We start from the raw sequence: 27,781 nt of genomic DNA, 5'->3' as shown, positions 1-27,781 counted from the left end.
TTACATGACAGCTAGTTACTTTGTATGTTAGAAAAAAAAACATGTTCAGCTTTTAAAACACAGTGCTTGCTAAAAATTAAACAGATTCAACCTTTTTGCCCGACGCCTCACTAAAAAGTTCGCATTTTTGTTGAAGAATTTAGGTACACTAAAGAGTGTTTTCCCCCTAAACACCTCAGGAGGCAAAAAAAAATTAAAAATATAAAAGAAAGAAAGAAAGAAATGGCAAGAAATCAGAGCATCTGAACTGTATATAAAATAGTTAAAAACTAGCACCACTTAAACCACTTTACATTGAGCATTCTTACCTGTAATGGAGACCTTTTTACATCACTGTGCTGCTACTTCTACTTGATTAAAGTACCTGTGTGTACTTCCTGCACCACTGCATAAAATCCAGTAATGCACACATACATAACAATGCGTATTTGACACTAGCAATTAACTTGAAATCCGAGTGTAGTTTTGACTGTGATTAACTGCACTCTTCCCTGGACTTTTATCTTATCAGCTGTGTTCCAAGATGGCTCAGTGATACTGAAGTGGTTTCACTACAGGAACACTCCAGCAGGTGGAGAGACTGGTTGGCTTGCTGACTGACTGAGGGGGGTAGGAGTGCCAGGCAGGAGAGGTTTTATGACACCCAGTACAGATCGAAGTCCACTTGTGGGCCTCGAACAACCATCAGTCCACCGGGGCTGTCGGGCCTTCCTGCCGGCCTCTCTGTGGCTCACCTGCAGCATGTCTCCGGTCTCATGATCTCTGCAACAATGAAGATCAGGCTAGACTGACTCCGAAGCTCACGTCCCATCGGCCAGAATGGACCTACCTGGTTATCACCCAGAGCAGCCCCAGCCTCTTGTCCAACATCCTGGCAACTGCACAGAGGGTCTGTTAACTCTGGAGGGATCATCAACGTGTGAGTACAAGATAGATAGATAGATAGTACCCTTTCAGGTGGACTTCAGAAAATACTGTTTGTACACAACAGTGCTGAGATATCAATGTTTCAGGCTTCTAGTTTTGAAAGTTGGATTATAACAGTGTCTGCATGAAGTAGTACAGAAACTATATTGATCACGCCCATGTTGAAAACCACATATAAACTATAAATGTAAAGGCATAAAAGTGATTAACTGCAACAGATTTTTCATTTCGTAGACTAGTTCCTGTGGAAGTCATAAGCAGTGATCTCTGGGAATTATGTAAGGGTCATATCTCTAATCATAGTCAAGCTTTTGAGCACAGTGATAAGGTACTGTCTGCAACAGGGGGACAGTCCTGGACTTCTTGCTATTGTCTCAACAGCTGAGCAATAAACCTCAGTAGATGACACACTTACAAGTCAGTAGCATAGCACTCAAACTGAACTCAAATCGGACAGTATAGCTGTTTTCATTTCACACATATTAGTAATTAAGTAACTGACCTAAGATATTACCTACACTGATGTAAAACTGGAATATTGTGCTTGTTTGTTGTACTTGCCAAATACATTAATTATCCCCAACAAAACAAATACACACAGTGGAAAGTCCACTCACCTTTGGTGTCTTTACATTGTACTATCAGTAAATAAAAAAGAAATGAAGATGGGAACCAGAAGAAGACTTGGGCAGGATTTGCTTCATGAATCACGGATGAAAACCATCTCAGTTGAACAATCAGCATGTGTTATCTCGTCCTGTGCTACACTGGCCTCCTGTAGATGTTTGTCTCATACTGTACATTTAACAATTAAGGTTAAATGCAATGTCATTCTTCAGCTCAGGAGTTAAAGACAGAGCCAGAGTGCAGGCCAGAGTCAGAGGAGAGCTGTCCTGTCTGTGGTGACAAAGTGTCGGGATACCACTATGGGCTTCTCACTTGTGAAAGCTGCAAGGTAAGTCCCAGGGTTTGGATGGTCAATGAAAAAGTTCAGTATGTGATCTGTGACAGCACCACAAGGCACTTTGGTGTCATTTAGGATTGTCTTGTAACCTGTAGAAAATGAAGCAACAGGTTTGCATTTCTCTCTCCCTGCAGGGCTTCTTTAAACGTTCAGTGCAGAATAACAAGAATTACACCTGTGCAGAACAACAAAGGTGCCCTATGAACCTGTCGCAGAGGAAACGTTGTCCTTTCTGTCGCTTCCAAAAGTGTTTGGCAGTAGGCATGAGGAAAGAAGGTACATGCTGAGGAAATGCTGTCTCTTTTCTCCCACTGACTTAAGTCATAAACCAGTGCTGTTATGACCCAGATTATATATGATGTCTTTGAGTGAGCCATACAAATAGAGGGGCATATTATTTGTTTAAACTAAATCATCTACTAAATCAACTAAATCAATTTCTGAAATCTTGTTAGAAAACCTTGATAATTTGTTTCATGTTTTTCAACAGCGGTTAGAGCCGATCGTATGAGAGGTGGCAGGAATAAATTCGGCCCTCTGTATCGGCGGGACAGGCAGATGAAGCAGCAAAAAGTGCGTCACCAGGCAAACACTGCTCCCTACAGGATTAAGATGGAAACTACCCAAATACACCGGCCCACAGCTGCAAATGACCCTCAGTTAATGAGCAGTCACACAAGTGCTCCATTGTCCTCTGATACTTTTCATCATTCCCACATGTATCCCTCTGGCCTTGGACAGTCGGGTGCACCGATGCCTCTGGACTGCACTATGAATGTAGACAGGGTGCTCAATCCTCCATCCATGCCCTTACCTGGACTGTACCACCGCACGTTCCCCGGATACCTCCAGGAGAAAGGAGAAATGTCTGTTAGCTACAGCCCAGCTCCCGCAAACTATCCGGTGCACCCAGCTCCAAACAGTACATTTACACTAAGAAACACACCATCATCATCACCCTGCTCTACACCGATCTCAACCACCCCTCTCTCACAGGCTCCCACCCAAACCCCAGAGACCCCCTCATCTGCCAGTCTTACACCCAACTTCCTAAGCCAGCTCCTGGAGGGAGAGCAGGATGAAAGCCAGCTCTGTGCCAAGGTTGTCGCCACTCTGCAGAGAGAACAGGCCAACCGTGGCAAACATGACCGCTTAAATACCTTCAGCATCATGTGCAAGATGGCTGACCAGACTCTGTTTGGGCTTGTGCAATGGGCCAGGAACAGTGCACTCTTCAAGGAGCTCAAGGTAATGAATCATGAAATTCTACACTTACATCAACCTTTTCACGGTAGTAGAAATCTCTAATTGGCTGAGCAAACAGACCTATGGCATTTACTAAGCTATGCACTGGGTACTTACTTGAGTTCAGAAGTCATAGCCTTTAATTTGCAAATTACATCAGAAACATTTTTTTATGCTTCATACAGGTGGAGGACCAGATGGTGCTGCTGCAGAGCTGCTGGAGCGAGCTGCTCGTCCTGGATCACCTCTGTAGACAGGTGACCTATGGCAAAGAGGGCTGCATATATCTGGTCACAGGACAACAGGTAAACTTCAGCTGTAACGTAACCTTATGATCATCAAAAATGCCTTTGGATTGGACATTATACATTTGAGTTGTACAGAAACTTTTTTCTCATTCTGATGCAGATTGAGGTGTCGACCATCCTCTCTCAGGCAGGAGTGACACTGAGTGGCCTGGTATCCAGGACCCAGGACCTGGTTTCCAAATTGAAGGTCCTCCAGCTTGACAAACATGAGTTTGTCTGTCTCAAATACTTGGTGCTTTTCAACCCTGGTGAGCTTTTCCTTTTGAAAGTCTCAGTTATATTACATCCTCTATAACATCCAAATCAGATCTAACTTTGTGACCTTTAGCTGTGCGTTTTGCTTTTTATGCTACTGTCATGCATGCAGCTTCTGTTTTGAGCATGTCTATATGTATGTATTGTGTGCTGATGATGAATATGCCATGTATCCTCTTTCCGCTCTAGATGTGAAGTCAGTGCAGAGCCGTGGACAGGTGGAGCAGACTCAAGAGCGGGTGAACAGGGCCCTGATGGAGCACACACAACGTAGTCATCCAGGACACCCAGACAAGTTCGGCCAGCTGCTTCTCCGGCTGCCTGAAGTACGCAGCATTAGCCTGCAGGTTGAGGAGTATTTGTACCAGCGGCATCTTCTGGGAGATTTGCCCTGCAACTCTCTACTCACCGAGATGCTGCACACCAAGCACAGCTGAGAAGATGCTGCTGTATCGTCAAGCCCTGGTGACACTAGAGTGGCACTGTCTGAGTTTGCTGCTATGAATATTTGTACCTCCATTTTGGCCTTTCAGATCCCACTGTAGTTTTTACTTTTGGTGATTGTTGCAAATAGTAAAAATGGACACTACAAGACAAGAGTCCTTAAAGCTTCAAGCACTGAGGTGAGGGGAAAAATGTGGGAAATTTTTACTAAACATATTTCACCCAAGTGCCCATTATTACCAGTATTACCACAGCCAAAACACCCAGTAAATGCTTTTTTATTCTGTCAGTATTGTTGGACAGATTTGGGACCCAAGCACTACCATGATATTTTTTTAAGCAGAAGCTTAACTGTGTAAAGAAGAAAGAAAAATGCATCAATAAATAAAGAAATGTTTTTTTGAATATGCCTCAAAACCCATGACTGAATTATCTCAAGTGTGTATCATCACATATCAGTATCTGCTAGAAAAGCTCTTTTCTCTCTCACTCACAGGCTAGTGGCACTAATCAAAATCAACAGCACACAAAGTTCTATTAACATAAACAACGCAAATGCAAATGGAAAAATAAACGTGGGAATGAAAAAAAGAATAGATGACAATGATTTAAAAAGGATTTTTATTTGTCTGGTTCAGTTGCCAAGGATAGTCAATTTATGAAATGAAAATACATAATGTGCTGGCACAGATTTGATAACAGAAGAGAAGGAAAACAATATAAATGTTATGACAGCTTATATGAAATGAATGAGTGATTTACCACCTTAACCAAAAGAGACAAACAAAACCTGAAACTAAACATCAAATGCACCATCTAATGCAAACCAAATAAATACAACTCCAGGTGACATGGGGGTTTCTAGGGGAAAATTGCACGGAATCAAAATATAGTGTTTAACTTCCACATACTACTCTTTACAGACACATAAATACAAGCATCCACTAATTCCATATGCACACCTCCACTCACACCTTTAACAAAATTGTCGTTTCTCCTAAATGCTGATCGACAATTTTTTTTCACATCTGTACTGGAATCTCATTCAAACGACACATTTGTTGGAGGCAGTCAGTGATTAGAAAGAAAACAGCTGCGCCACGGTAGCTGCTGTAGTGCTAAAGACTGCAAAGGAAGGGAAGAAGGCCAATTTTACACAGATTTTGTGATGATATTGACCTGATCACAAGCAATTGCAGGGTCAAGTGTTTCTCCTAATAGCATGAACACACTGGCGAAAAAAAAAAACAGCTTGGCATTTTACATTCCCCCAGTTATGTATGAAGGAGTCTCTAGAGACTGCATGGAAAAGACGAGGGCTGTTACAGTCCGGAATGATCCTTCATTAACATACCTACTGTTTATACGCCGGGGCACACAAACAGGGAATCATATAATAAGAAAACAGACCCCTAGTGACCTAAAGGATTTATTAATCCCTAGACAAAAGGTTTCAGCTGTTTGACAATTTCTATTCATTCTCATTCACTCATTCTCATCCCAAACATACATCTCACTAATGCAGCAGGCTAGCTTATTTGTAGCTTACAAAGGTCAACTTACTTTTTACAAATCATTGTCAAAAAAAAATAAATCAAAGTAATCAGCATTCAGTATATATTAAATCACCACTGATTATCATTTTCATACAGAGCTGTATCCAAGTAAATGATAAACACGATAAAGCCCTCCTTCATGTTTCCAGTATTGTTTTTCAAGATAAGCTCATATAACGTTTCAATTCATCACATGTTGAAAATGAGAAAGCAAGTTAAGAAGAAAAACTCATGTGAATTTCATTCTTCTTTAAGCTCTCAAAGGCCCAAGCAATTTGTCCTGCAAAACATGTCAAAATAGTATAAAAAACATCCACATGTCTACAGCTGAAGGAGAGTTGGAATGGAGTGGAATGCATGAACTACAGGGAGCACAGGCAGTTTTCCTCAGTGACAACCACAGCACCACCACCGGTGCAACCCAAAGAGGAATCACCCACTACTTTCTGGTTGTCACCAACCAGTGAAAGGACCCCTGAATGGAATGAGTGGTTAGTGTGTGTCCTACATTCATATGAAAGCAGTTTTACCTGCTATTGATTTTCAGCTGAGATCTCCTATCAGAACTGAGTGCTGAGCCACTTATCTCAGTAGAATGGAGAGAGAGTGAGCCCTGGAAGAAGAAGAAGGAAAGGCAGCAAAAAGAAAAGAAAGCCGATGCGAGAGGGGCAGGAACTACTCTGGCCCAAAATACTGTTGTGCGGGCAAAGGCAGTGTGATTGTCCCCCCTTTTTCTTACCAATGAGTCGCAAAAATGACTCCAGGGGCAGGGTAAGGCAAGGCATGAGGAGGCAGGGTGCAAGGTAGAGAGAATCCTTCATCCCAACAGAGCAAGTTGCATTACATTTTACAATCTAAGAAGACCAGGCAGAGCCAAACAGAAGCTCTCAACAGCGAAACTATAGTAACTACTTTAGCTGAATGAGTCATTGACCCTTTCTCTTGGCATGTAGAGTTGTTCTTGGGGTCCAGGTCGATGGCTGACCAAAAGCCAAAATCAGTCATGCTGTCCACTGCTAGACTAACTGGGTAATAAACAATCTCAACTTCCTCACTGGCCAAAATGGCAGACAATGGGAGTCGAGCTGGGAGATGGTTCCCTGAATTGTAACACCCATCCTGGGTATGTCTTTATTTGGGGGTCCCAAGCTTCTTGGGAGTTCCTGGGCGCTTTTGCCAAAAGTGACCAGGGATGGTGAAGGCGTCAACACTCATGGACATGGTTTTGGACGGGATGACAGTGAACTGCTTGCGGTCAGAGCTGTACTTGTAAATGGACTCGACCATCTCAGGTAAGATGATCCGGGGGCCAATGCCAGTGAGTCGCACCATCTCCTCCGTTTCAGGGTTCATGGTGTATACTGCTCTGAATTGGCAGCTCGTATCTCTGAAGAGGATGAGGAAGTGATTGGCTGCGCTCTTTTCCATTTCCTGAAGAAGAAGAAACAGAAAAAAAAGCATGATAAGAGAAGCCGACAACTGAAATCACAATCACTTACAGCCTAGTTAGTGTGGACCTCGTTGTTGGACTCTGACACGGCAGCGTGGCTTACCTCTACAATCTTGTTTTTCTGTGGTTCATTGACCTTGCCGGCCAGGCAGCAGCGAGTGATAGCATTGTGGATGATGAACTTGTTGGACTTAAAGCTAGGCTCCTTGTACAGCTTTGGTCCTGCAAGACATAGCATTTAATATGTCATCACCCCAAGAAAAACACGCTCACTGGATTAATTTCTCATAACCTTTCAATATGAAGAATATCACTGACCTGTGTATTCCGGAATAGAAGCAGGAGAGGAAATAGTTGAGCCATTCTCCCAGTCCTTGTCTCCATTTTGCCCGCTCATTCGTCTTGGTGACATTAGCCTGGAGGGAGAGTGCGAACGGCTGTTGGGATTTAAAAAAACAAAGTATTCAGTGAATAAAGTCGACTTTGGGTCTGTTTGTACATGTTTTGTGTCACATGTACCTTTGTCCCTGATAACACTGATAACCGCTACCACAATACCAGTAGTTGGTATACAATCATACATACATCCATACTGAATACAATGATATCAATATTCTGACAATATTTTAGGCAAGGCAACTGCAGCTGGCAGAAAATATTTTCAGTGCAAGTCTTGAACTTAAAATAATTTTGTTACTGTTTCAGGCCAAATTACGTACATCAAACTTTCTGAGCATTTACTAAAAAACATACAAGCTGCTATCACTGGGTAGGTTACCTGGGAGACTTCCTGACAGTTAAACCTCCAGAGTCATTAGCCATAGAGGACAGGTTCATGGTTGAGTGGGAGTACACTTTGTTCAGCCTGGTGCCTGGAAGGAGGTAAAAGGGACGGAAAATTATGTTGAGAAACTGAAAATAAGCGAGTGCAAAAAAAAAGGCCCATAAAGATTAAGACTACTGTGGACAAACAAAGATTAAGACTACTGCAGACAAACATTCAAAGTATTTACCCATGAAACCCTTGACGGGGCTATGAGAGAGGACAGAGTCATCTCTGAACACAGTCTTGGGTCTCTGTTTCTTGACACCGCGAACCGTGGTGGGTTTCTGCCGCAACACCTTGTCCAGGTCCTCCATGATCTTCAACTGCTGTCTCCTCTCATATTCCTGCCTAGTAAAGTCTCCTCTGCGCAGGGGAGTCCCATCTACTGGAGGGGTACGTGATGCTGGAGGGGTACCTGGAGTCTGGGGTCTGTCTTCAGTTTTATTACCCCAGCCCTCGATGACCATCCACTGAGGTTTGCTACAAGTAAAGGATGATAAGGTGTAAAAGTTTCAATGTGTGACATTGAGAACCAGTGGTAAAAACATGAGACTGATGTATCAGACAGGTAACGGGGACAATTTGTTGAGTACACTAAACACAGGACAATAAATCCTAGTCCTCCTCAGTTATACACTACAAAACCTGACTACTTTACCACCTTTCAAACTTTACAAAGTTGAACAACTTCATTATAAGATGTTAAATGCTAATGTTACAAATCTTTCTGAATTTTCAGGTATTTGAATAACAAAAATTCTCACTTTGATTCTTTTTCCTTTTCCTGCTCAAGTTTGCGTCTTTTCATTTCTTCGGCTCTTTTCTGCTGTTTCTCAAGCAAAGCTGCTCTACGCTGGGCCATTTCATCCTCCGGTCGCTCCTTGTCATCCTATAAATATGGGCAGAAATAAAAAGGCATTATTGTACTGGCCTTACATAAACAACATGTTTAGTACAACACATAATCAGTCACCTACCTTGAAAAAGAAACCAACACCCCCTCTCATCTCTGGCTCTGTCCGGTCGCTAACCGAGTCAGAGAAAGGGTCAGGTATTTGATCATCCTCCTCACCATCACCCGGCAGAGTAGACAGCGGGATCTCTATCAGGCTACTGCGTTTGCCATTCAACATCCCTGCAGGAGCATCACTCTCGAAGGAGCACTCTGACGGAGCACCAGAGCTGTAGCCACCCCCAGCATGCCCTTCCTTCTTAGCCGAAGAACCATGCAAGGGTCCAGCCTCCAGGTCCATACTAAATACACTATGACCGTCATTGGAGCCTACCTCAGACAGATTGTCATCAGCGGCAAGACGGGGAGTCGGGGTAGGAGCTGGTGCTGGGGTTGATGTGCGTGTGGGGACAGGAGTTGGTCCAGAGGAGCGCAGCTCACCTAGGCTGTCAGAGTCACCAATGGAGAATGAAGAAGACGTCTGGACTTGGGATTGCAAGGGATTTACACGACGAAGGTGGGGTATACGATCTACATTTTGAGGAGCAGTGATGACCCTTGACAAGGTTGGAACCTTAATGTCCAAGGGGCGACTGTGTTGGTGGTGTCTGGGGCTTTTAGGGGGCACAGATTGAGCTCTACGTTGGACATGAGGAGATTTAGGAGGAGTGGTGTGGTTTGTGATTTTGCGGGATGGAGAAGGTGAGGAGGAGGCTGAATTTAAATCTCGGGTGGATTCTCGCGACAGGCGAGCAGGGGCTGGGGCTGGGGTGGAGGTTTTCGGGCTGGCTGGAATGACCCATGATTTGCTGCTAGAAGCTGTGGTTTTCTTCTTGAGTAGCTGATTCTGCTGCTCTGTCAGCCGCTGCATATCAGTTTGCAGGGAGCTGAGCGCTGCAGTCAGCTTGGATACAGCATTATTATATTCCCCAAGTGGAGCTACCATTTTCTCTCCAGGTGTCCCAGAGCTCTTCTCTCCTGGTATATCTGCTTTTTCTTTGGAGTGACTGACCTGTTTGTTGAGATGAAGTCCTTCTTTGACATTACCTTCATCCTCCACTAAAAGGTGCTGTTCATTCTGTTCCTGTTGCTCTTCTTCTTCCATTTGAGCTAGCCTTTCTTCCAGGGTCAAGCGAGAGAGGTCCTCTTCTGTGGATGATGTGCTGACCTGGGCATCCCCTCCTCCATCCCCAACTTCGTCCTCACGCTGCTCCTTCTTTAACTGCAGAAAAGCACTCTTGCCCAGTCTTTGCCGGTGCTTTGCAAAAATGGCCTCAATGCGTTTCTTTTGAGCTTCGATAGCCTTGCGCTTTTCCCCAAGCCGAACCTCGAGCTCAGACATTTCATTACTGAGTTGTGGGCTCTTGCTGGGACTTTCTTCAGACTTCTGGGCCCACGAGGTCATCTGAATAGAAGATGGGTCACTGGCTTTGGGAGAATCCATAATTTGTTTCTTTTTGCGTTCTGCAAAACTGGTCATCTTCACACCACTGTCAGACACCTCTCTGCTTTGGTCTCTCGCAGAGTGTGTACCAGTAGCCGGTGTGGTTGGAGTGGACTGGGCTTTAGGCAGGTCTTCTGATGCATCTGAGTCCACGCTGCCATCTCTCAAGACAGAGTCATCATCTCGTGAACATTCAGAGGTGTTTCTAGTGCGAGTGGAGTCCCTGGACTCTCCTGTGGGTCGGTACATCATTCCTGAGCGTGAAGGGGCAGAGCAGCTGATCGGTGCTAAGTTAGGTAAGTTATGTCTAGAACTAGCAGGATCATCAGGTGAGTGGAGGTAGAAGCCATCAGGAGCACCATCGGGGTGTAAACGAGGCTCCATCTTGCTTTCATTGTGGATAATTTGGAGAGCCTCTTCAATGGTAGGCAGTTCTCCTGTTTCACTCGCTGCAAGGCCATTCTCCTCTGCCAACCTTGGAATACTGGGATTCTGGGTGGCCCAGGAAGCTCTCTGAGGACCATTAGGGCCAGAGGGTTTACTCAATAAATGGCTGAGGTCTTCAGGAGGCGTGTAGGGCATCCGGGTCATATTTTGGCCTGCTGGGTTGAGCTGGTCTGAGCTCATAGAGCGGGTTATCACAGGGTTGCCCATCACAATGTCCACATCACTGTCCAGGCCAAAAGGAATGCTGAAAGATACAGCTGACAAGGGGCGACTGAGAAGACAAAAAAAGCACAATAAGTACCATAAAAATAAGTTTAAAAGACAGTTTTTTAAATGGTACTGAATAAACAGTCCTACCTGAGAGGTTTCTTGCTCCAAGTCTTTCCAACTCCTTCTATATGAGACATTGAGGTAGACTGAGTCAAAGATCCTGAGTACAGTGGGGGACACACACACACAGACATGTAAAGGCATGCACGTCACACAGGGATGCACAAATGAACCAAACAATGCAACATAAAAGGAAAAAAAATAAGCACACAAATTTCAGATATCCATAAAAAATAAAAGACACAGTTATCATACGCTCAACACAATTAAAAGAAAAACAGGAATTGAGGGAAATGAACTGGACGGTAAATGATAGAAACATACACAAAGCGCTGTAGCTTGATGTAACGATGACAGGACAGAGTCTTAATCTTACCTGATGCAGGTGAGGAGATGGGGAGGAAAGGCTTCTTGAAGATAGAAGGGGAGGTACTGCAAGGCAGAGAAACGCGGCTCTTTTTAGCTCAAACAAGTGCTTCATTCAAAAGATATGCCAGACCTCTACAAAAGCAAAATCATATTCAGAAAGCTTCTGTTCTTCTGTACCTGTTACCACTCAAGCTACTCGGTGTTACTGGTGTGGATCCATCTAACAAAAAAGAAAAGCCCCAGTAAGCCTTTATAAAAGACCGTAAACATTGTAATTACACAGTGTAAGATAAGACAACAAATTTGTTGACACTCACCTAATGTGTCTAATGGCTGAACAAATTCTGGCCTTCGTACTTCAAACCAGCTAAGCAGTTCTGCCAGGAAGCTCAGCAAGTTGATCTACACAAATCACACCGAATAAATCAGCTATTAAGAAGACAGTAGTCAATTATTGTTAATGTGTGAGTTAGTTGATTAATGATCATGAACATGAACATTAATGGAATTACCTGAAGTTCCTGTGGTGTATATATCATGTCCTCTAGTGTCAAGTGACAGCAGCTCTTCAGACAGCTGTCACAGAATTCACGGATGAACTGCTGGTTGAACAGGCTGTCTGCTACAGACATGGACTCCTTCATGCAAACATCTCAAAGAAAGAGAGGGGGGAAAAGTGTTAAACTGACATAAATGCAAAAGTACTGAAAAGCTCTTTGTGGTTACAGTATTTGCTGGTACCTTCAAGTCTTAGCAGGCCAGGGCAATAGTAATGTATGACTGCAGCAACAGCACAACCACTTGACAGATTTTTGACTTCGTTCACCACTGGAAAGATGGGCTTTTGTTTGGACTGATTTTTATCTTTCCTGTAGCGAAGCTGAAAATAAGAAAAAACAAAAACAAACAAGAACATACAAGAAAATAATTAAGATTTATGTGAAAAATATATGACATATTGGTTAATGTTCAGCCATCATCAAAGTCCAGAGGTTTTCAAACATGGGTGGATACCCTGAAGTTTATGAAACAGCAAATGTTAAAAAAAGAATTGGAGTATGAAGAAGAGACAAATAAAGATCATGCTAATGTACACAAGAGAAATGCAAAAGGATTTGACTTAATCAGAGCAGAAAGAAGAAAGGTTTTGTCAAGAGAAAGTGGGACAACTGAGGGTCTCAGGAGGCAAGAGAGAGGCACAAAATGTTTCAGGTACAACTGCAGTATACAGACAAACATCACACTGTCAGCAGGGACCAGCTGACTAGAAGCCTGTCTCTGTAAAACCTCACAGCCAATCACACATAAACACACACCTCTGTTGCAGAGAGGACCAGAGGAACCGGTTGCACATGGCAGATTCAAGGCCTGCTTGAGTACAAATTGTGATTCATGCATCACTCGTGTGTGAACAAACAATGCCTTTCGCGCCCCTGTTCTGCCACACCCTACGACATTTATGCAGTTACATGCAATTTAATGCCAAATAGGATGTGATGCACACTAGCATTCCCACACCAGCATATGGGGGAAATAACACACCTGACCGTAAGATAATTGCTGATAAGTTTGATGAAGACACTTGAGGGATGGAGGGACAGGGGGGAGGGAGCAGAGGAAAGGAGGGAACTTACAGGAACAAGTTTCCAGTACCAGCGGGTAGGACACTGTCAGAGAGGAGGAGGGACATAGAGAAAGACAGGAAAATGGAGAACAGGAGCACAAGGAGAGCTATTAAGCCTACAGCGGGAGAACTAGACAAACAAGAGAAAGGGTTGCAACGATGGTACTTTTTTGAAATGACAAGACAATCTTGTTGACAAAACAGTGAGGTTTCCCTTAATTTGGCCTTAACCGTGTCAATCAAAAATGAGCTTTACTTGTAGAGTAGGAATAGATGAAGGGCAATAAGTGCAGCAGAACAAACAATGTGCACTTTGGGCAGCACTGAGTCCATCATCCTAGACAGATTATCATTTGCGTCTGGATATAATGATGTGCGACGAGAGACAGAAATACAGTGAATGTGCAAAGCAGTACTCACAGAGGGCTGAACAGGTTGGGGCTCTGTAATGGCCTGAGATGAGTCATTCTGGGCTCCTTCAGTACGTTCTCTCAACTTCTGGTTTAACTGAGAGCATGGGAAGTAGACAAAATAGTTAACACGGGTAGCTTATGGATCTACAGTATACTGTGTGTTGTCACATTTGTTAAAACACAGTGGGTTAAATAATTACATCATTTTTATGTAGCTAAACAGACATTGGATCATCTACAAAAAAGGTCTTAAGACAATAAAAGTCTAAACAAATAATTACTTTCTGACAGGATACAATATGTGTGTTTGAAAATAAACATGGTATCACTTCGGCTTTCTCCTTACCACATTGACCCAATGAAGCACAGCGTCCTCCCAGCTGGAGGCTCCACCCAATAGCTCGGCAGAACCACACGTCTTCACCGCAGTCACCGTCTCCATGGCTCCCACGGCCATCAGGGCATCGATCACAGCAAGGTGAGCAGTCTGCACCAATCGCATGGGAGAAGGAAGAGGCACTGTCACTTCACTTACAGCAAAGGCCAGACGGCACCAATCAATTACAGCTAGCGTCATAACGCTGGACACTGAGATTACTGTTGCTCTAGCAGGGCACTGCTTACTGCAGAACAGAGATCACCCCTTACTGCAGCAGCACTACCATTATTTACCAGCAGCATCCTCTAGAGGTCACCAGAAGCCAACTGTGAGTCAGCAGAAACATGGACAAGAGCTCCAAGCAAGCATAAACACAGCAGTAGTTGTGGGTGAACTTTGGACTTGTGTTTGTACAATCATTAAATAGGCAACGGACCAGTAATATGATAACACGTGTGTCCCAGGACTGTCATTCCTCAGCTGCTTTACCTTTATTTGCCTTCTCTTCAGCATGCTTCCCTTCCCGATTGCGCAGTAAAATATTCCTGTATGACTCATGTGTAACAGACTACAGGATGAAATGAGGTGTTGTAACTAGATCACCAGGAAGCATAACAATGAACAGCTTTCTCTGGAAGAAACAGGTGCTCCCTGTCTTTTCAACAGTTATGTCCTATGAATACGTTTTTGTAAGACAACACACAATTTTTTTCTACAAATGCAACAACTAATACTCTTGCTTACAAATACACGAAATTCCAAAGCATTTGTAGCCAGACATAAGTGTATTTGCTTATGCTTGAGAGGCCATTACAGAGTCCTTTCTAAAGGCTCGAGCCCATTAAAACGCACCACCAACAAGATCAGCTCAGTCAGAGAGAGCGCCTTAATTCTATAAACCTGTTAGTTCATTAGAAGTTGTGTTCTGTTCGTGCCATAGGGCTGTAACCAACAGTATTTTATAGGTCTAAACTCCACATTGTGGTAAATGATTCAGGTATTTGAACTATTTGCAGTGCATTTAATTCATAGAGGCAGTTACAGAGATTATTACACTAGCTTGTAAACAAAGACAAGACCATTGTTCATCAACACAGTAAGCGCTGTAGCACTAGAAATATGGGATGATGATTGGCCCATTGTTCTATAAACAACTCTTTCACCTTATCCAGTCAATGTAGTATTTATTCATGTTATCTTTGTCTTCTCTATTTGTGTCACTTCTGCCATCCATCAGCAGTGCTGGAGCTCTTCTCTTCTCGCAAAAGAAAGCAAGCAACAAGCTCCTTGATATAACAATTAATTCCGACCAACAGAGCAGAGAGACAGAACACAAACAACACATTCCTGTCATGGGGCCACTTCTTCAATCTCCAGTCTTTAGCATGAGCTTAATCCGCACAAATCAGTGCCTGTTCCTTTTTACTACTTACAAATTCCACTTCAGAGGCCAGACATTCCTACTCTAACCTCTTACGTTGCCCCAGATGGGTGCTGGTGGCAGTCCAGCTGCGTGCATGAGCCGTTTCTGCCCGTCTGCCTACTCAACCCTGATGTAAAGTGCTGACCTGGGCAGACCCGGTGCAGGGTGGGCTATGCCAGCAAAGACTTGTCAGATAGCATTGGGCCAAGCTCTGTGGATGTGCTGCAGTCAGTCACTAGGGGGATGTGTGGGCCTGGCAGGCTTGCGCTCCCAACACTGCTGCCAAGACTAGGGCTACTGTGTGTCCGACATGACTTGTCTGTTCAGTGGACATGTCTGCAGTGCAGTAAGGGGACAAATGGCCTGATAAGAGGAACTATGGCTCCTCAGGGCTAGCCACAATCTGACTGATTCAGAGCACTGTTAGCAGGGAAAACTGACACACAGTAGGGTTGTGCAAAACTGTAATTACAGTGATGTTTATACCATGAATATACTGTATTTGCAAAATTCTATAGTAAAAAATAAATAAATAAATCCTTAACAAATTGAAGCTATTGTTTTGAATATGTGAAGAATTTTGTCTACTGCAAACGACTCAGAGTCCACATTAATTATTATTGTTATAAGTGCAATTTTTAATATTAATTTGAAAGTTTGAAAGTTGACGTTCAGTTCAACTCAACACTACTGAAGCAACTGTTAGTGGTATTGTTGTACTGAACCGCATCATACTGAAATTTGTTTCTAATTTCCCCCTAATGTTTGTCAATGTAGCAGGCAAAACATTACAAACATCCCATAATGCAGTTCAGTTCACCACCACTGAAAACCACAACCTCAATAAAAAAAAAGACATGGTTAAATACACTTAATGACAGTGTCAGTTAAACCTGAACGTTGTCATCTTTGTTGGAATTTATGGATGAGCGGTTGTATTAGATTGTATTAGATTTTATTTGATAAGTGTCAAGTGGCCATTGACTTTATTTTCAAAATTGAGGGGGAATACAGTGATATTGATTTCAACCATTATTTGTTCTCAGGTTTCTGAGGCCTGTCAGTAGCTACGTTTTAAACACTCTGTATAAAAATAAACTGATTTAAGGTAGACACATAGTTTTGCATTTAGCCCCAAAGTGTAATCACAGGTTTGAGCTATTGTCACTGTGTGAGAGGAGACTGGGTGGCTGAGCCAAAAAAAAGAGAGACAATGAGAGGAGATGAACAAGAAGGAATGACAGACCTCGTGAAAGTAGCCATCGCTGTTGTCATGCTGCACTGCAGCTATTGGGAGGAGAGAGTGGAGGGTAATTCATGACAAAACATGCAGAATGAAAGGGAAAAGAAGGAGTGGATTTCCCGTCGCAGACCCAGGAGAGCACACTAAGCTAAATCACAAGAGTCCCTAATGAGAGGGGAGAGAGGAGCAACTCATGAGCACCCAGCACGAGCCTGCCAGATCACCATAACAACCAGCCAGCTGACCCACAATGCACCTCAACGCTAGCCTGACCACAGCGCTGCTCTGTGCCCCTGGCTTAGCACCGACTCTCTGCTCGGAAACATCCAGCCAACTAACAGTCAACACTCAATGTAACAGAGAGAGGAAAAATTAATACCCCATCAATTAACCCCATCAACATAAAATCTTTACATCTGTTTGCATGGTTATGTTAACAACTGAGTCACACAAAGAACGCAAAGGCATCTTGCAGATCATTAAGTGAGATTACAACGACTGCAAAATCTGATTATCTCTGAAAGTATGACTTAACCCCCAACCCCCCCTACCTTACCAGCTGGGTACTGAGGGGGAGACAAACAGGGGGATCAGCAGGTCTGGGGCCCAGCAGAGGATTTTAGACAGGAGGTTCTCTCTACACATATGGATATATGTACACGGATATGCTTGTAAACTGTGCTTAAACAAATAAAACAAATCTAGAATAGCTCCACACCAAACATGTTTAACATATGGTGGTAAGTTTCTCATCTGCAAAGGCCCAAAGCTGACCAAATGGTGTAAGATGATGGTGAGCGTTTCTGATAGTCTGCCACTTCTGTTTTCAACTAATCTCCTCCTGACTGATGCTCACTTGACCAGAAACCTGCCAACACAGCAGTATGATTTAAGACAAAGTGTCAGTGCCGATCTAAAACCAACAGGGGACCGGCAAGAGGGTTAGCTGCATTATGGCTACATGACTTGCTTTTTCACTGTGGGAACAAATGCTTTGTTGTAAAAAAAAAAAAAAAAAAAAAAAGTAGATAGTTCAATATGTATGTATGTTTGGAATGAATAATTCTGGTTATATTCTATTTTGCCAAACAATTAATTTAAGGAGGTGTATGTGAGTCAGTGGTCATCTCTGGCGTGTCATCCAATCGTGGATGATGACGTTTAGTCTGCATGGCAGATTATCTCTAATCTGAGCTGGTCCACCACCAGAAGGACAGTTACCAGTAGGGCATACACATACGCACACACAAAGCCTACAATCCACAGCTGATGGAGGCAGCTGGAGGCTCCATTGCTTTGCCTTGAGGATGTGCTGTCTACAAAGCGCGTCTTTGAGCATAACCCTGGCCTGCAAAGATGCTGGTGCTAGTCCATGTTTCAAAAACGTCATATCCTCTGCACGTACGCTCAAAGTACGGCACAAAATTCTACTTAATTAATACTTAATTAATATTTAAAATTTCACGTTACAAAATTAAACTTTCAGACCGCCATGTTTCCAGCTGACTTAATAGGTTATAGATATAGTAGTTATACAATTACAACAATATACAAAAAATAAGATTAAGTAAATAAACACATCTCGACTTCTTTTCTGAGCTCTTACTTTGTTAAATTATTTCATTTTAGATTTCAATCTCTCATTTTCCATACAAATCAGAGTAGAATGGGGCTCATTTTCCACCTGTTCAAGATCACACAGCTCACATGACCTATTTTCTGTTTATTAAGAAATGTCATGGTTCAGAGGCTGTGACAAACAGCAAATGCTTGCTCCTCCTCTAGCAGCAACATAGAGTTTAGTTGAGAATAACTACTGTAGTACAATTTTATATGTGTCAGGTGAACTAAGATGTGTCTGTTTTTGCCCTACTTTGATAATAGCACAAACTGTGTAGTTATATAGGGAGCAGGTCACTGGTGCACCGTAGTGAGGCTGGTGCAGTAACCAAAGCCAAGACCAGCATCTTTACAGGTTGGGTAAACCTTCATCCCTGGATTTATACAAGAGCCAAATGCCACAATCATCAGCAACGTACAGCAGAGATGTAAAATGTGTAATGAATCAACAACAAGTGAAAAGTCATCAACAATTTGTGGCTTGGCAGATTAACTTGCACCAGTTTTAACTTGTCAGCAACAAGCATGACTCAGTATACCGTACTTTTATGTACATGCACTATTTGTTATGCTCTTGTCTGACCCGGATATGAGAAGATTTAACACACAGCAGTGCTGCAGCTCCAAATCCGTTTACTGGCCAAGACCCACATTGATGCTCCATCCTTCTAATGCTGCTACTGCAGCATGACCCAATTTCTTTGCTTGTCACACTGTAGCTACAGTGCCAGGCGGCAGTAGACAAGCTCAGCCTACGGTCAAGCACTTTGAGCAAAATTATTGAAATTACTGAAATGTATAGCAGAACATTATGGCAGACTTGCATACTTAGATTATGACTTTTGGAAACAAGCGTACTGGGTTTTTCGCTTGTATTTGCACAAAAACAACAACTTATAAGGTTTCCAAGTATTTACACTGCTTTTCATATATTAGATATAGTTATTTCACATTATTATATTAACCAACAACCGAGTTCTCATATCACTAGGTTCTATTGCTATTCACACAATTTCTATGCTATTTAGCTCAGTTCAGAAAATGTCGCAGATGGATGCACACCTCATCAAGTAAACAATTAAGCTAATAATGAGAAAGGCACCAGCAGTGCCACACCTGCTGCAGTGACCAGTATACAGCAGTAGTTGAACGAACAGCTTTCACCTAACAACCACACAGGTCCCCAGAGACTCCCTGCTTAGCTTCCAGAAAGCAGCCTGTATGTGTGTGTGCATCAAGGCAGAAAAGCATCCCTCTTCTTTGAGACTACTATGGTTCCTTACTTTAAAATAAACTTAGTTATCTGTCAGCTTTCCGGATGAAAATTTTAGGACTATATTTTGACTGCACTAAAGTGAGAGTGAGAAAGAAAGAGAGAGAGACCCATTGTCAAGGTCTAAGAGGACAAACCGGTTTCTCTTGGTTTGACTCACTGAGTCAATCCAGTGTATTCTCTCAATAGAGTGTCTTAAATTGCACCAGAACTGTTTAGCCATTGTTGTGCAACTGATCTGGACCACCTATTGAATCCAGAGTGCCCCTCCCTCTCACACCCTGGAATTAAAATAGTGGCCCCTTGTGTCACCGTGACTGCCCTAGCCCCAGCAGCTGGATCCACTCATCCTCTAGGATCAGCTGGGGGCAGCACAGGGAAATGGGGGCAGGGTTGAAAGAGTGGGGGTCTTTTTGATGTCCTTTAATCCCCAGAATCAAAGCATAAACAAGCATCTATCTCAACAACCAAGCGCCTTCAAATTCTTCTGCTTTTCTACAGCCTCCTCTATATCATCTGTTCTATATCATCAGTATCTGTTTCCAGGGGAGGGAACATTCACTCCTTAGGGTGACAGACAAATAGAAAGTAGTTATAACATCTCCCTGAAGCCACTACCCACAAAACCAAAAGCCAAACTGATGTGGGGTCATCACTGTTCCCATAACATTACCATCTTGATAGGTTTATGTCGAAGGTCTGCATCAGTCACTGGTGTGTCCTGATCTTTGGTGACTATGCCTTTCCGAGCGAGGAGCTGCAGCAGGGTGGTGTTGTCTTTGGGCTGTGCCTCGGCTTCGGTGCCCCCCTGCAATAGGCTGTAGGTGCGGCAGTAGAGCTCCGAGGACTGCAGGAGGCGCGTGACCGGTGGCTTAAGGTGCTCCTGCTCGTACTGGTCACAGTAGAAGGGGTCACGCAGCTCTGCAGGGACACTCTCTACCAAAAGACAAAACATACAGACACAGTCATTAAAAGTTCGAAAAACTGAACAAACAATGTGTTGAGGGAGATGTACTGCACAAACAGGATGTTCTGCATGTTCTGACAATGGGAGAAAGTTCTCTCATTAGCAGAACATCTTTGTGTCTTCAGTCAAAGATCATCTTGAGCATGTGAAACCTGCTTTTTTCCCAGATTCAGTGCCAGATTAATACAGTTGATGAATATCCTGCAGCTATAATAATATGAGTGAGTAGAGCAGAGCAAGCATCAAGGTTAGTGAGGCATGAAGAGCTCAGAGGTTGGCGTCTGCAGATTACAAGATGCTCTGCCACTTGTTTCATCCATCTTTTTAAACCTTTTGCTTCATTTTTGTACAAAGCTTCAGTGAAAAGGTGCTCTTTCAGATCTTTACAAAGTCATTAACAAAAGAGATGACTCAAAGTCTCAACACAACACACAGTGCTATTAGTGGCTAGCTGAAGACTGTTCAAGAATCTGCTCAGGCTGGTCTGTAAAGAAGATCACACCAAACGTTATCCCAAAAACATAAGCCTGACACACCCTCTGTGAAACTGGTTTCTCCGCATCCAGACCAAACCCGCAGCAAACTCAATCACCTGTGCGTCTGTGCAAACACACCGAAATAAGCTTCTCACTGTGTTAAAGGGCCTTCTGGGAAAAAAGGTTGAAAAGCTGAAATACCTGTCTAAAAAGAGAAAAGTATAAACATATGAGTGCCTTAGACTGTGCCTAACAGAGCAACAGGGGAGGCGTCACTAATTGGTGTACCATTGAAAAGTCATGTAATGGATCCACTGATGTTAGACAACAAAACAAAACGCCCAGCTTCAGAGTTTAGACAATGTCCTGTTTGCTCTCTCTCACTCTCACTCTGTGATGACTATAGTTGTCAGTCTTGTCACATGGTTTGTTTCATATGTGCTCCTGTGTGCCACACCCACAATTCTCACTTTCGTGCTGTAAACACTGTGACACGCCAACCAAAACATACCTTAGTATAAAAGAGAGAAAAAAAAGCCTTCCCATGTTGAGGTGTTACAAGAGACAAAAGAAAAACCTTACCCAGAAGGCAAAGCAGGATGCAAATGCCACAACTCAGTGAGATCTGAGAGATCGATACGAGAATGATTTGCCTAAAAGACAGGCTGTCAGTGAAGACTTTCTGTGTCACATATGTCACAGAAATAAACAGTACAAATTTAAGGTTGCTGATCCATGCATAACTGTACAAAACAATTTAAAAGTAACAATCACTGCATAAAGCAAACACCTAAAGTTAAAACAGAATGACCAGCTGGCTACTAAGCTACTACCAACTAAGCCAAAACAAAAACGTTATGCCTGCATAATGTTGACATCATAGATCTCTAGGGACATGTTTAGATCAAAAACACAAGCTGGAGTGTTTGCATAAACTGGAGCAACAGCCTCTCTGTCACTTTCACAGGTCATGGGGTCAGCGCTTATCTACTGTTTGGAGTAAGACAATAGTGAGTGAGAACGGAGTTTGCTCTTCAGAAAGGTCCAAGCAAGCATTTGAAATCTACTGAGGAGATTACGACCAAGAGACTTTATCCCTATCGCCTGCAGGAGCCGCATGCTGTCGCCATCACTGACCCTGACCTCTCGCCTTCCTGAGCAGAAGGAAAGCAAACTGCGATTTTCTCAGCAGAAAAGTCAAAATGTTTTTGTCATTACCAACACACAAAAAAGGCTGCAGCACCATTTCAGTGCTGAGCTGGTATGTGCAATATTTAGTTGTACAACTGAGCTACTTTAAACCACAGTGGGACTGATACAGGTTGCCATCATGACTGCGGTCAGTTCAGCTGTGTCAGCACCGATATGTACTGACCTGATAGCCTGTTGATAACAGCAGCCATGTGTCCTCCTGCTTCATTGACTGATCGAGCTAGTGTGCCGGCTGCGTAGCAGACGTTGTTGCACGTGTTAGACAGTAATCAACAGACACAGAGCAACATAAACACAGACAAACAAAGCCTGGTTGAAATTAGCCACTATTTAAACCAAGCAAATTTCAGGCAAGACCCCACCACCCACCCTGTCTCACTTTACATTTAAGTGGAACAATCAGCATTGGATTTCAAGAAGGTTGTCACAGTAACAGTGAACATGAGTAGTTCTCTATTAATAACACAGCACAGCAGCTTGCAAAACCTGCTGGATTTGACGATCTAGACTGTGAGACTGCTTACTGGAACCCTTCAGGAACCCTGACGCAGGTTAAATCATTAAAGCGTAGATATGCAGATCCATGCGAAGTAAGCATTCAAGCAGAAACTTCAAGATTAGACATTTCCACCCCCAAGTCATCAGTATAAACAATCCCAATCAAAAATCCAGTGTGGTGATAAATTTTTCTTCCTGTGCAACTTCTGAAAAACATTTCATAAGCTGAATAACTCAGCATTACAGGTGTTTTGGTAAGGCCAGTGGTCATGACTTCTAAATTCTAAAAACAGCTATAAACATACTCACATCATGTGGTGGAAAGGATCAAACACAGATGATTATCCAACTCTCATTTTCAGAACAAAGCAGGTACTGTTTTGTTGCCTCAAAATCTAGCAGTGGTGAGAGGGGCCATGTTACCCTACACGTGACCACTGGTTCTGAATGAAATACTAATGCCAACATAAACACTACAGCGTCTCAGGCAGGACTGGAAGAGAGTGCCAGCAGACCTAGTCTACATTTTAAGACTGTACTATTTCATTTATAAAAATAATAACTTTATCTAATTTAAGCATATTTCAAATGCTAGCAGTAAAACTTACTATGATGCACTCATCAGACAGTGGTAGAAGTATCTTAAATTATCAATAAACTTTAATTTAAATCACTGGTCTGGCTATCCTTCTGGTCGCAAATGGCATCTCTTATAAAGTGTTTCATATAGTGCAGAACTTCCGACCTCTTGAGTAAACGCTTACAACAAAGCAACATCCTCCTCAGGTCCTTGTCCCTTGCTGACTCACCATAGTCGCATATGATCAGGAGAGGATGAGTAATCATTTCAATAGGCTTTAGGTATGATCCAAGACGAGCTTTGTAGCTAGGTGGGGCTAACATGTTAAAGAAACACAAGGTTTTTGTACCCAAGGTACAAAGTGGTTTGCATTTCATGTCAAAAAAAGAAATTAGGAAAGGATAAGAGGATACCAAGGAAATGACCAAAACAGGGAATTTAAAATTGGGCTTTTAGCTGATCCATAAGTGGTAATTATACTGTTTACAGATTGACTACAAAGGAGTCAGAAAGAAGAAAAAAACTGAATTCACATCAATAATCCCCATGAATATGTTATATTTATATGAGCGAGTTTCTCCCAACTCTTCAAACTTGTAATCAGAAGGTTCTGGTCTTGGTCTCATTCCAGTGTAAAGGCACAAACTAGTTTGAGTCAACCTCAAATGATCTGTCAAGTCATCACATCTCTCACATCTGTCACAGCAACTACAAGGGCAGATCATAAATTACATCCTTGCCAAACCACTTTTCCGTCAACTTAATGGAAAACATAATACATAAATTATACGTTAAGTACTACTAAGGAAGATAAGATGTTGTCTTGGTCCTGAGCCGCTTAGTATCTATTATGCAAATCTTAAAATACGTATGGCCTAATGAAATAACTGCAGAAAGTATGAATCTGCCTATATGAGCCAAAGGAGAACTTGTTGACATGCACTACATATAGAATTAATAAACAAGTATATTACAGCATGCATTCTCTGCCAGTTCTTAACAATGTTATTATGAAACTCCAGACATAATGTTACTCATTGGATCAAACAGAGCCTATAGGGCCTATAGGCTCTGTTTGATCCCTGTAGGTCTATAGTACAGGCCTACAGGCACACCCATAATGCATGCTACAAGTACAATAACTGCTGAAGCATTTTTCTTTAGCAGTAAGAGAATCTGACATGGTTAAAGTATTGTGCTTCAAATTGTTAAGCTAAGACATGGTTGTAAATTGTTATTTGTTTAATGGGATGCTTATCTTGACACTATAAGTTTGCTTGTGGTGGAGAGGGTAATCTTGTAGGGCTGAAACTGTGCACTTGTTCTCCTAGATTATCATTTTTTCCAATATGGATATTTCTGTACAAGCTTATAAGAAGCTTTGAGATTATAACGGTTGCACATGAATTCATATTAGGGTTACCTATGAGGTTGCCGAGAGATTTTTTTTATTTTTTAGGTCATTAGCCCCTTGCCAGCTTCCATTAAAAGCTACTGTCTAACCTTTTAAATCTAAACAAAAATACCTGAGACATATACAGCATGTGGACCATGTAAAAGCCGGTCCTGCACTGCAATGACTCAGAGATTAAAAACGTAACCTACTGTTATCATTGGGTTAATTGACCTGGTGGCGCTGAGGACCAGACGACCTTATCCGGCTCCTGCTGTACTATCTGTTGTTCTGCTCAGATGAGTCTTTTGGGAAGGGACCCGCTGATGTCATCTTGACGTGGTATCAGCAAGGCGACCGAGTTCACAAAGACCAAAACTACACATCAACACAATTTTGGTCCTCATATTCCTGTAGCTTGGGGTGGAGAGTGACTTTGACCAGAGGGCGTGGTGGCTGAGGTGCTTAACAGAGCACACAGAGGCTGCAGCAGCCTACAGTCCTGAACCCAAGGCCTGCTGGGATTGTGTAACCCGCAAGTTGTGTTGTTAAAGTAAAACAGAGTTCACCCTTGCAAATACACTTCCATCCAAAAACAGAATGAAGTCTGCGATTACAACCTTGGCCAGTAACCTCTGAGTATTTACACATACATCACAGGAGTGAGAACGCGTTTGTTTTGAGGTTTTTTTTTTGTCTTATTTTACTATATGCACCAAGGATACCTCAAAAACAGTTCCCTGTCATTAGACTACTGTTCGCAGGCCTGTTCTTCTGCTGAAATAAAATCAAAAGAAAAAGAAAAGGGGCATGCCATCAAGGCTTTCTCAAACAGGACTGTTTTGGTGTTTTTCTTCTTCTTATATCTACCAAATAGGACTTTAAAACAAAGAAGAAGACTTGTTATCGCCTCAGGGTCAGGGCTGACGCTGTTCTAAGACTTGTCTCTAAAACCTAAGGCAAAACTATGTCTTATGATAAGTACGATGCTCTGTGCAACAAAAAAATTATTTTCTTAGGTGGGTATGGTTTGCACCATAGGGGGATGTTTCTCACAAGCGCCTCTTGAGTTTGTGGACTAAGGATATTGGAAGAGATCCCCTGACAAATTTACAGTCCACTGGCACACACACAATGAACAAGCTATTTAATCCTGATTATGAATTGCGGAAGAAAGGGCTGTTCACATCAGCTCCTAGGGCTGTCATCACCGACAGGGAAGAACGGTACTGAAAATCATCTACGCCCCATGTGCCATGCCTGTGTAACCGGATTAAAAACATACCCAGTAGCCTGGCTGCAATTTGAGGTTGAAGCCTGGCGGCTAGAAATACGACAAAATGGGTTAGCGTGATAAGGCCTAGGGAGGAGGCCCGTTTCTCTGACACACACACACACACATACACATACCTAGAAAATGTGGCCACACATTGAGTGAGAACAAATGACATGTGTCAAAAAATGCATACCCTGCATGGTCTCCCTTTCATATGCTGCTCTTTGTGCTGAGAATCGCTGAGCTATACACACACACACACTGTAGTTGCCCTACAGTGTGTGCTTTTGCTATTCGCTACCCCTCTAAACAGAATACAGACATATTGCTGGACAACAAAAGGATGATGATCTTCATACGACCCTCTAACAACATTAAAACTCACCAGGCCTGCAGCCTCAACTGAAACCTACCTGCACTGCCGTAGGACTTTGCCAATAGCCATCCGACACTTGCGCATATTTTTGCTTTAGTACAGTCATACAAATCCAGTGGCTTTACGTCTGGGACCACAAAAGTCTTCTTCATGGTAGGGGAGTCCACCATAGCGAGTCTGTAAAAAAAAGGGGGAAGCGCTGCTGGCTAAAAAAAGCTCCAAGACAGTATAAAAATATTCAAGCGATCATTCTTTTAGCTGACTATTCCACACGACCGCCGGGGCTGGGAACACCAGTGTGGGTAAGGTTTTTGTCGGGAAAATATCCGCCCCGGAGCTGCTTCCAAGCCAGTTAATGTCCTTTACTGGGCGGTTTTGGAGACGATATCCCACTGAAATTATGCCTCACGAGCACGCAAAGCCCCAGCCCACCGGGTCGTTACACAAAACCGGACGATTCCCCTCGTTTTCACCCCTTTTCGTCCGCATCGCTGTGTAGTAGTCACTTCACTGTACGCAGCTCCACTGAGAGCCCCACCGATGACTGACTACCAGGTGCTCCACACTGGCATCACTCACTCATGTCGCCGTCCAATAGAAATTGAGCTCGAGGGACGGAGGGCGGGCTCTCGCCGTGTGACCGCAGAGAACAGGTAGAGGTGTGGTGTAACTCGTGCTACAGGTCGAGCCGCAGGTTCACACACACAGGTGAACGCCTGAGGGTGCACCTTTTGGCTAAATGTGATACAAATGCTACCGTCACACCAGACTTTATATCGATAAAGAAGACAAGCCAGATTGTAGCTGTTGTTATTGGTGACACTTAAGAAAAACATCATAACCAATACATCCATTGGGAGCTTATATTTGTAGATAGTTTTACCAGTTCAAGTCATACCAGCATGCGAAGTAAATTATTAAATGCATGTTTATTAGTCCTGTAAAAAAAACAACACATATGATGGTTTTATTATCAAGGATTTAATCAGATCGGAATTACTCATATCAGCTTCTTATAAGCAACAATTGGGTTGCTTGCAGTGTGTGCTGCAATTTTAAAAATATGCAGGTAAGTTCAGCTGTTCACACACCTTACTGTGCTGTCATAACCTGTTAAAAAGACTGGCATACATACTGTTATTTTGTGTAAATCTACGCTGAAAGGAGAAAAAGAGAAATTACATTTGAAAATACAGCCATTTGCTTTCAGTTGTTTTTGAAGTCTTGTTTCCAGCAGCATCATCCACAATGGAAAACAGAAATCTCAAGTGCTTCATCACATGATGTTCCTCAAAGTAAAAAGAGCACTCCAAGCGCCCCATTGCACTAACTTTATAAGAAGATTACCTCTCAGCTATTTTAATCTAATTATGAAAGAAACAATTTCTTCCTGGTCCTCAGTCAATTTAACTCTTAAGGAGTGGCAGTAACAAAATGCATGAGGCCTTTTGGATTAAATACTGAAGTAGATCCTATTCTATCATTAAAGCAACTCCATCGTAATATATAAG

At 42.8% G+C, this 27,781-nt stretch overlaps 2 protein-coding genes across 3 annotated transcripts; one reads left to right on the top strand and one right to left on the bottom strand.

The window, feature by feature from the left end:
* Positions 1–619: 619 nt before the first annotated feature.
* nr5a5 (nuclear receptor subfamily 5, group A, member 5) lies at positions 620–4,558 on the top strand. The gene is made up of 7 exons (XM_046414726.1): positions 620–919; positions 1,767–1,882; positions 2,026–2,167; positions 2,382–3,139; positions 3,322–3,441; positions 3,545–3,692; positions 3,889–4,558. Exons 1-7 carry the CDS (start codon positions 820–822, stop codon positions 4,134–4,136), a joined length of 1,632 nt encoding a protein of 543 aa, XP_046270682.1. The 5' UTR covers positions 620–819; the 3' UTR covers positions 4,137–4,558.
* A 188-nt stretch (positions 4,559–4,746) lies between these two features.
* Positions 4,747–26,832, bottom strand: camsap3 (calmodulin regulated spectrin-associated protein family, member 3). 2 transcript variants are annotated; one of them, XM_046414704.1, is made up of 17 exons: positions 26,308–26,832; positions 20,166–20,428; positions 13,901–14,041; positions 13,562–13,648; positions 12,259–12,397; positions 12,030–12,169; positions 11,835–11,919; positions 11,695–11,737; positions 11,525–11,580; positions 11,176–11,248; positions 8,953–11,089; positions 8,740–8,864; positions 8,163–8,455; positions 7,928–8,021; positions 7,468–7,586; positions 7,253–7,371; positions 4,747–7,130 (listed from the first exon to the last, which is right to left on the bottom strand). In XM_046414704.1, the coding sequence occupies exons 1-17, from the start codon at positions 26,438–26,440 to the stop codon at positions 6,831–6,833; spliced, it is 4,347 nt and encodes a 1,448-aa protein (XP_046270660.1). In that variant the 5' UTR covers positions 26,441–26,832; the 3' UTR covers positions 4,747–6,830. The 2 variants fall into 2 exon arrangements, with proteins under 2 accessions (XP_046270660.1, XP_046270661.1); XM_046414705.1 differs by having other exon boundaries at positions 11,176–11,212.
* Positions 26,833–27,781: the final 949 nt, after the last annotated feature.

This window comes from Scatophagus argus, chromosome 16 (assembly GCF_020382885.2).
Source record: "Scatophagus argus isolate fScaArg1 chromosome 16, fScaArg1.pri, whole genome shotgun sequence".
In the NCBI taxonomy this organism is placed as follows: Eukaryota; Metazoa; Chordata; class Actinopteri; family Scatophagidae; genus Scatophagus; species Scatophagus argus.
Note: the sequence above shows the minus strand (reverse complement) of the source record. Positions and strands in the feature narration are given on the sequence as shown.

Bases quoted from the DNA above. Each gene is read 5' to 3' on its own strand.
- nr5a5 (XM_046414726.1), top strand. From the start codon at position 820: ATGGACCTACCTGGTTATCACCCAGAGCAGCCCCAGCCTCTTGTCCAA. The intron at 2,168-2,381 runs GTACATGCTGAG...GTTTTTCAACAG, and splicing joins AGTAGGCATGAGGAAAGAAG to CGGTTAGAGCCGATCGTATG. The intron at 3,140-3,321 runs GTAATGAATCAT...TGCTTCATACAG, and splicing joins CACTCTTCAAGGAGCTCAAG to GTGGAGGACCAGATGGTGCT.
- camsap3 (XM_046414704.1), bottom strand. From the start codon at position 26,440: ATGGTGGACTCCCCTACCATGAAGAAGACTTTTGTGGTCCCAGACGTA. The intron at 11,738-11,834 runs GTGAGTGTCAAC...CTTTTTTGTTAG, and splicing joins TCAGCCATTAGACACATTAG to ATGGATCCACACCAGTAACA. The intron at 11,249-11,524 runs GTAAGATTAAGA...CACTGTACTCAG, and splicing joins CATCTCCTCACCTGCATCAG to GATCTTTGACTCAGTCTACC.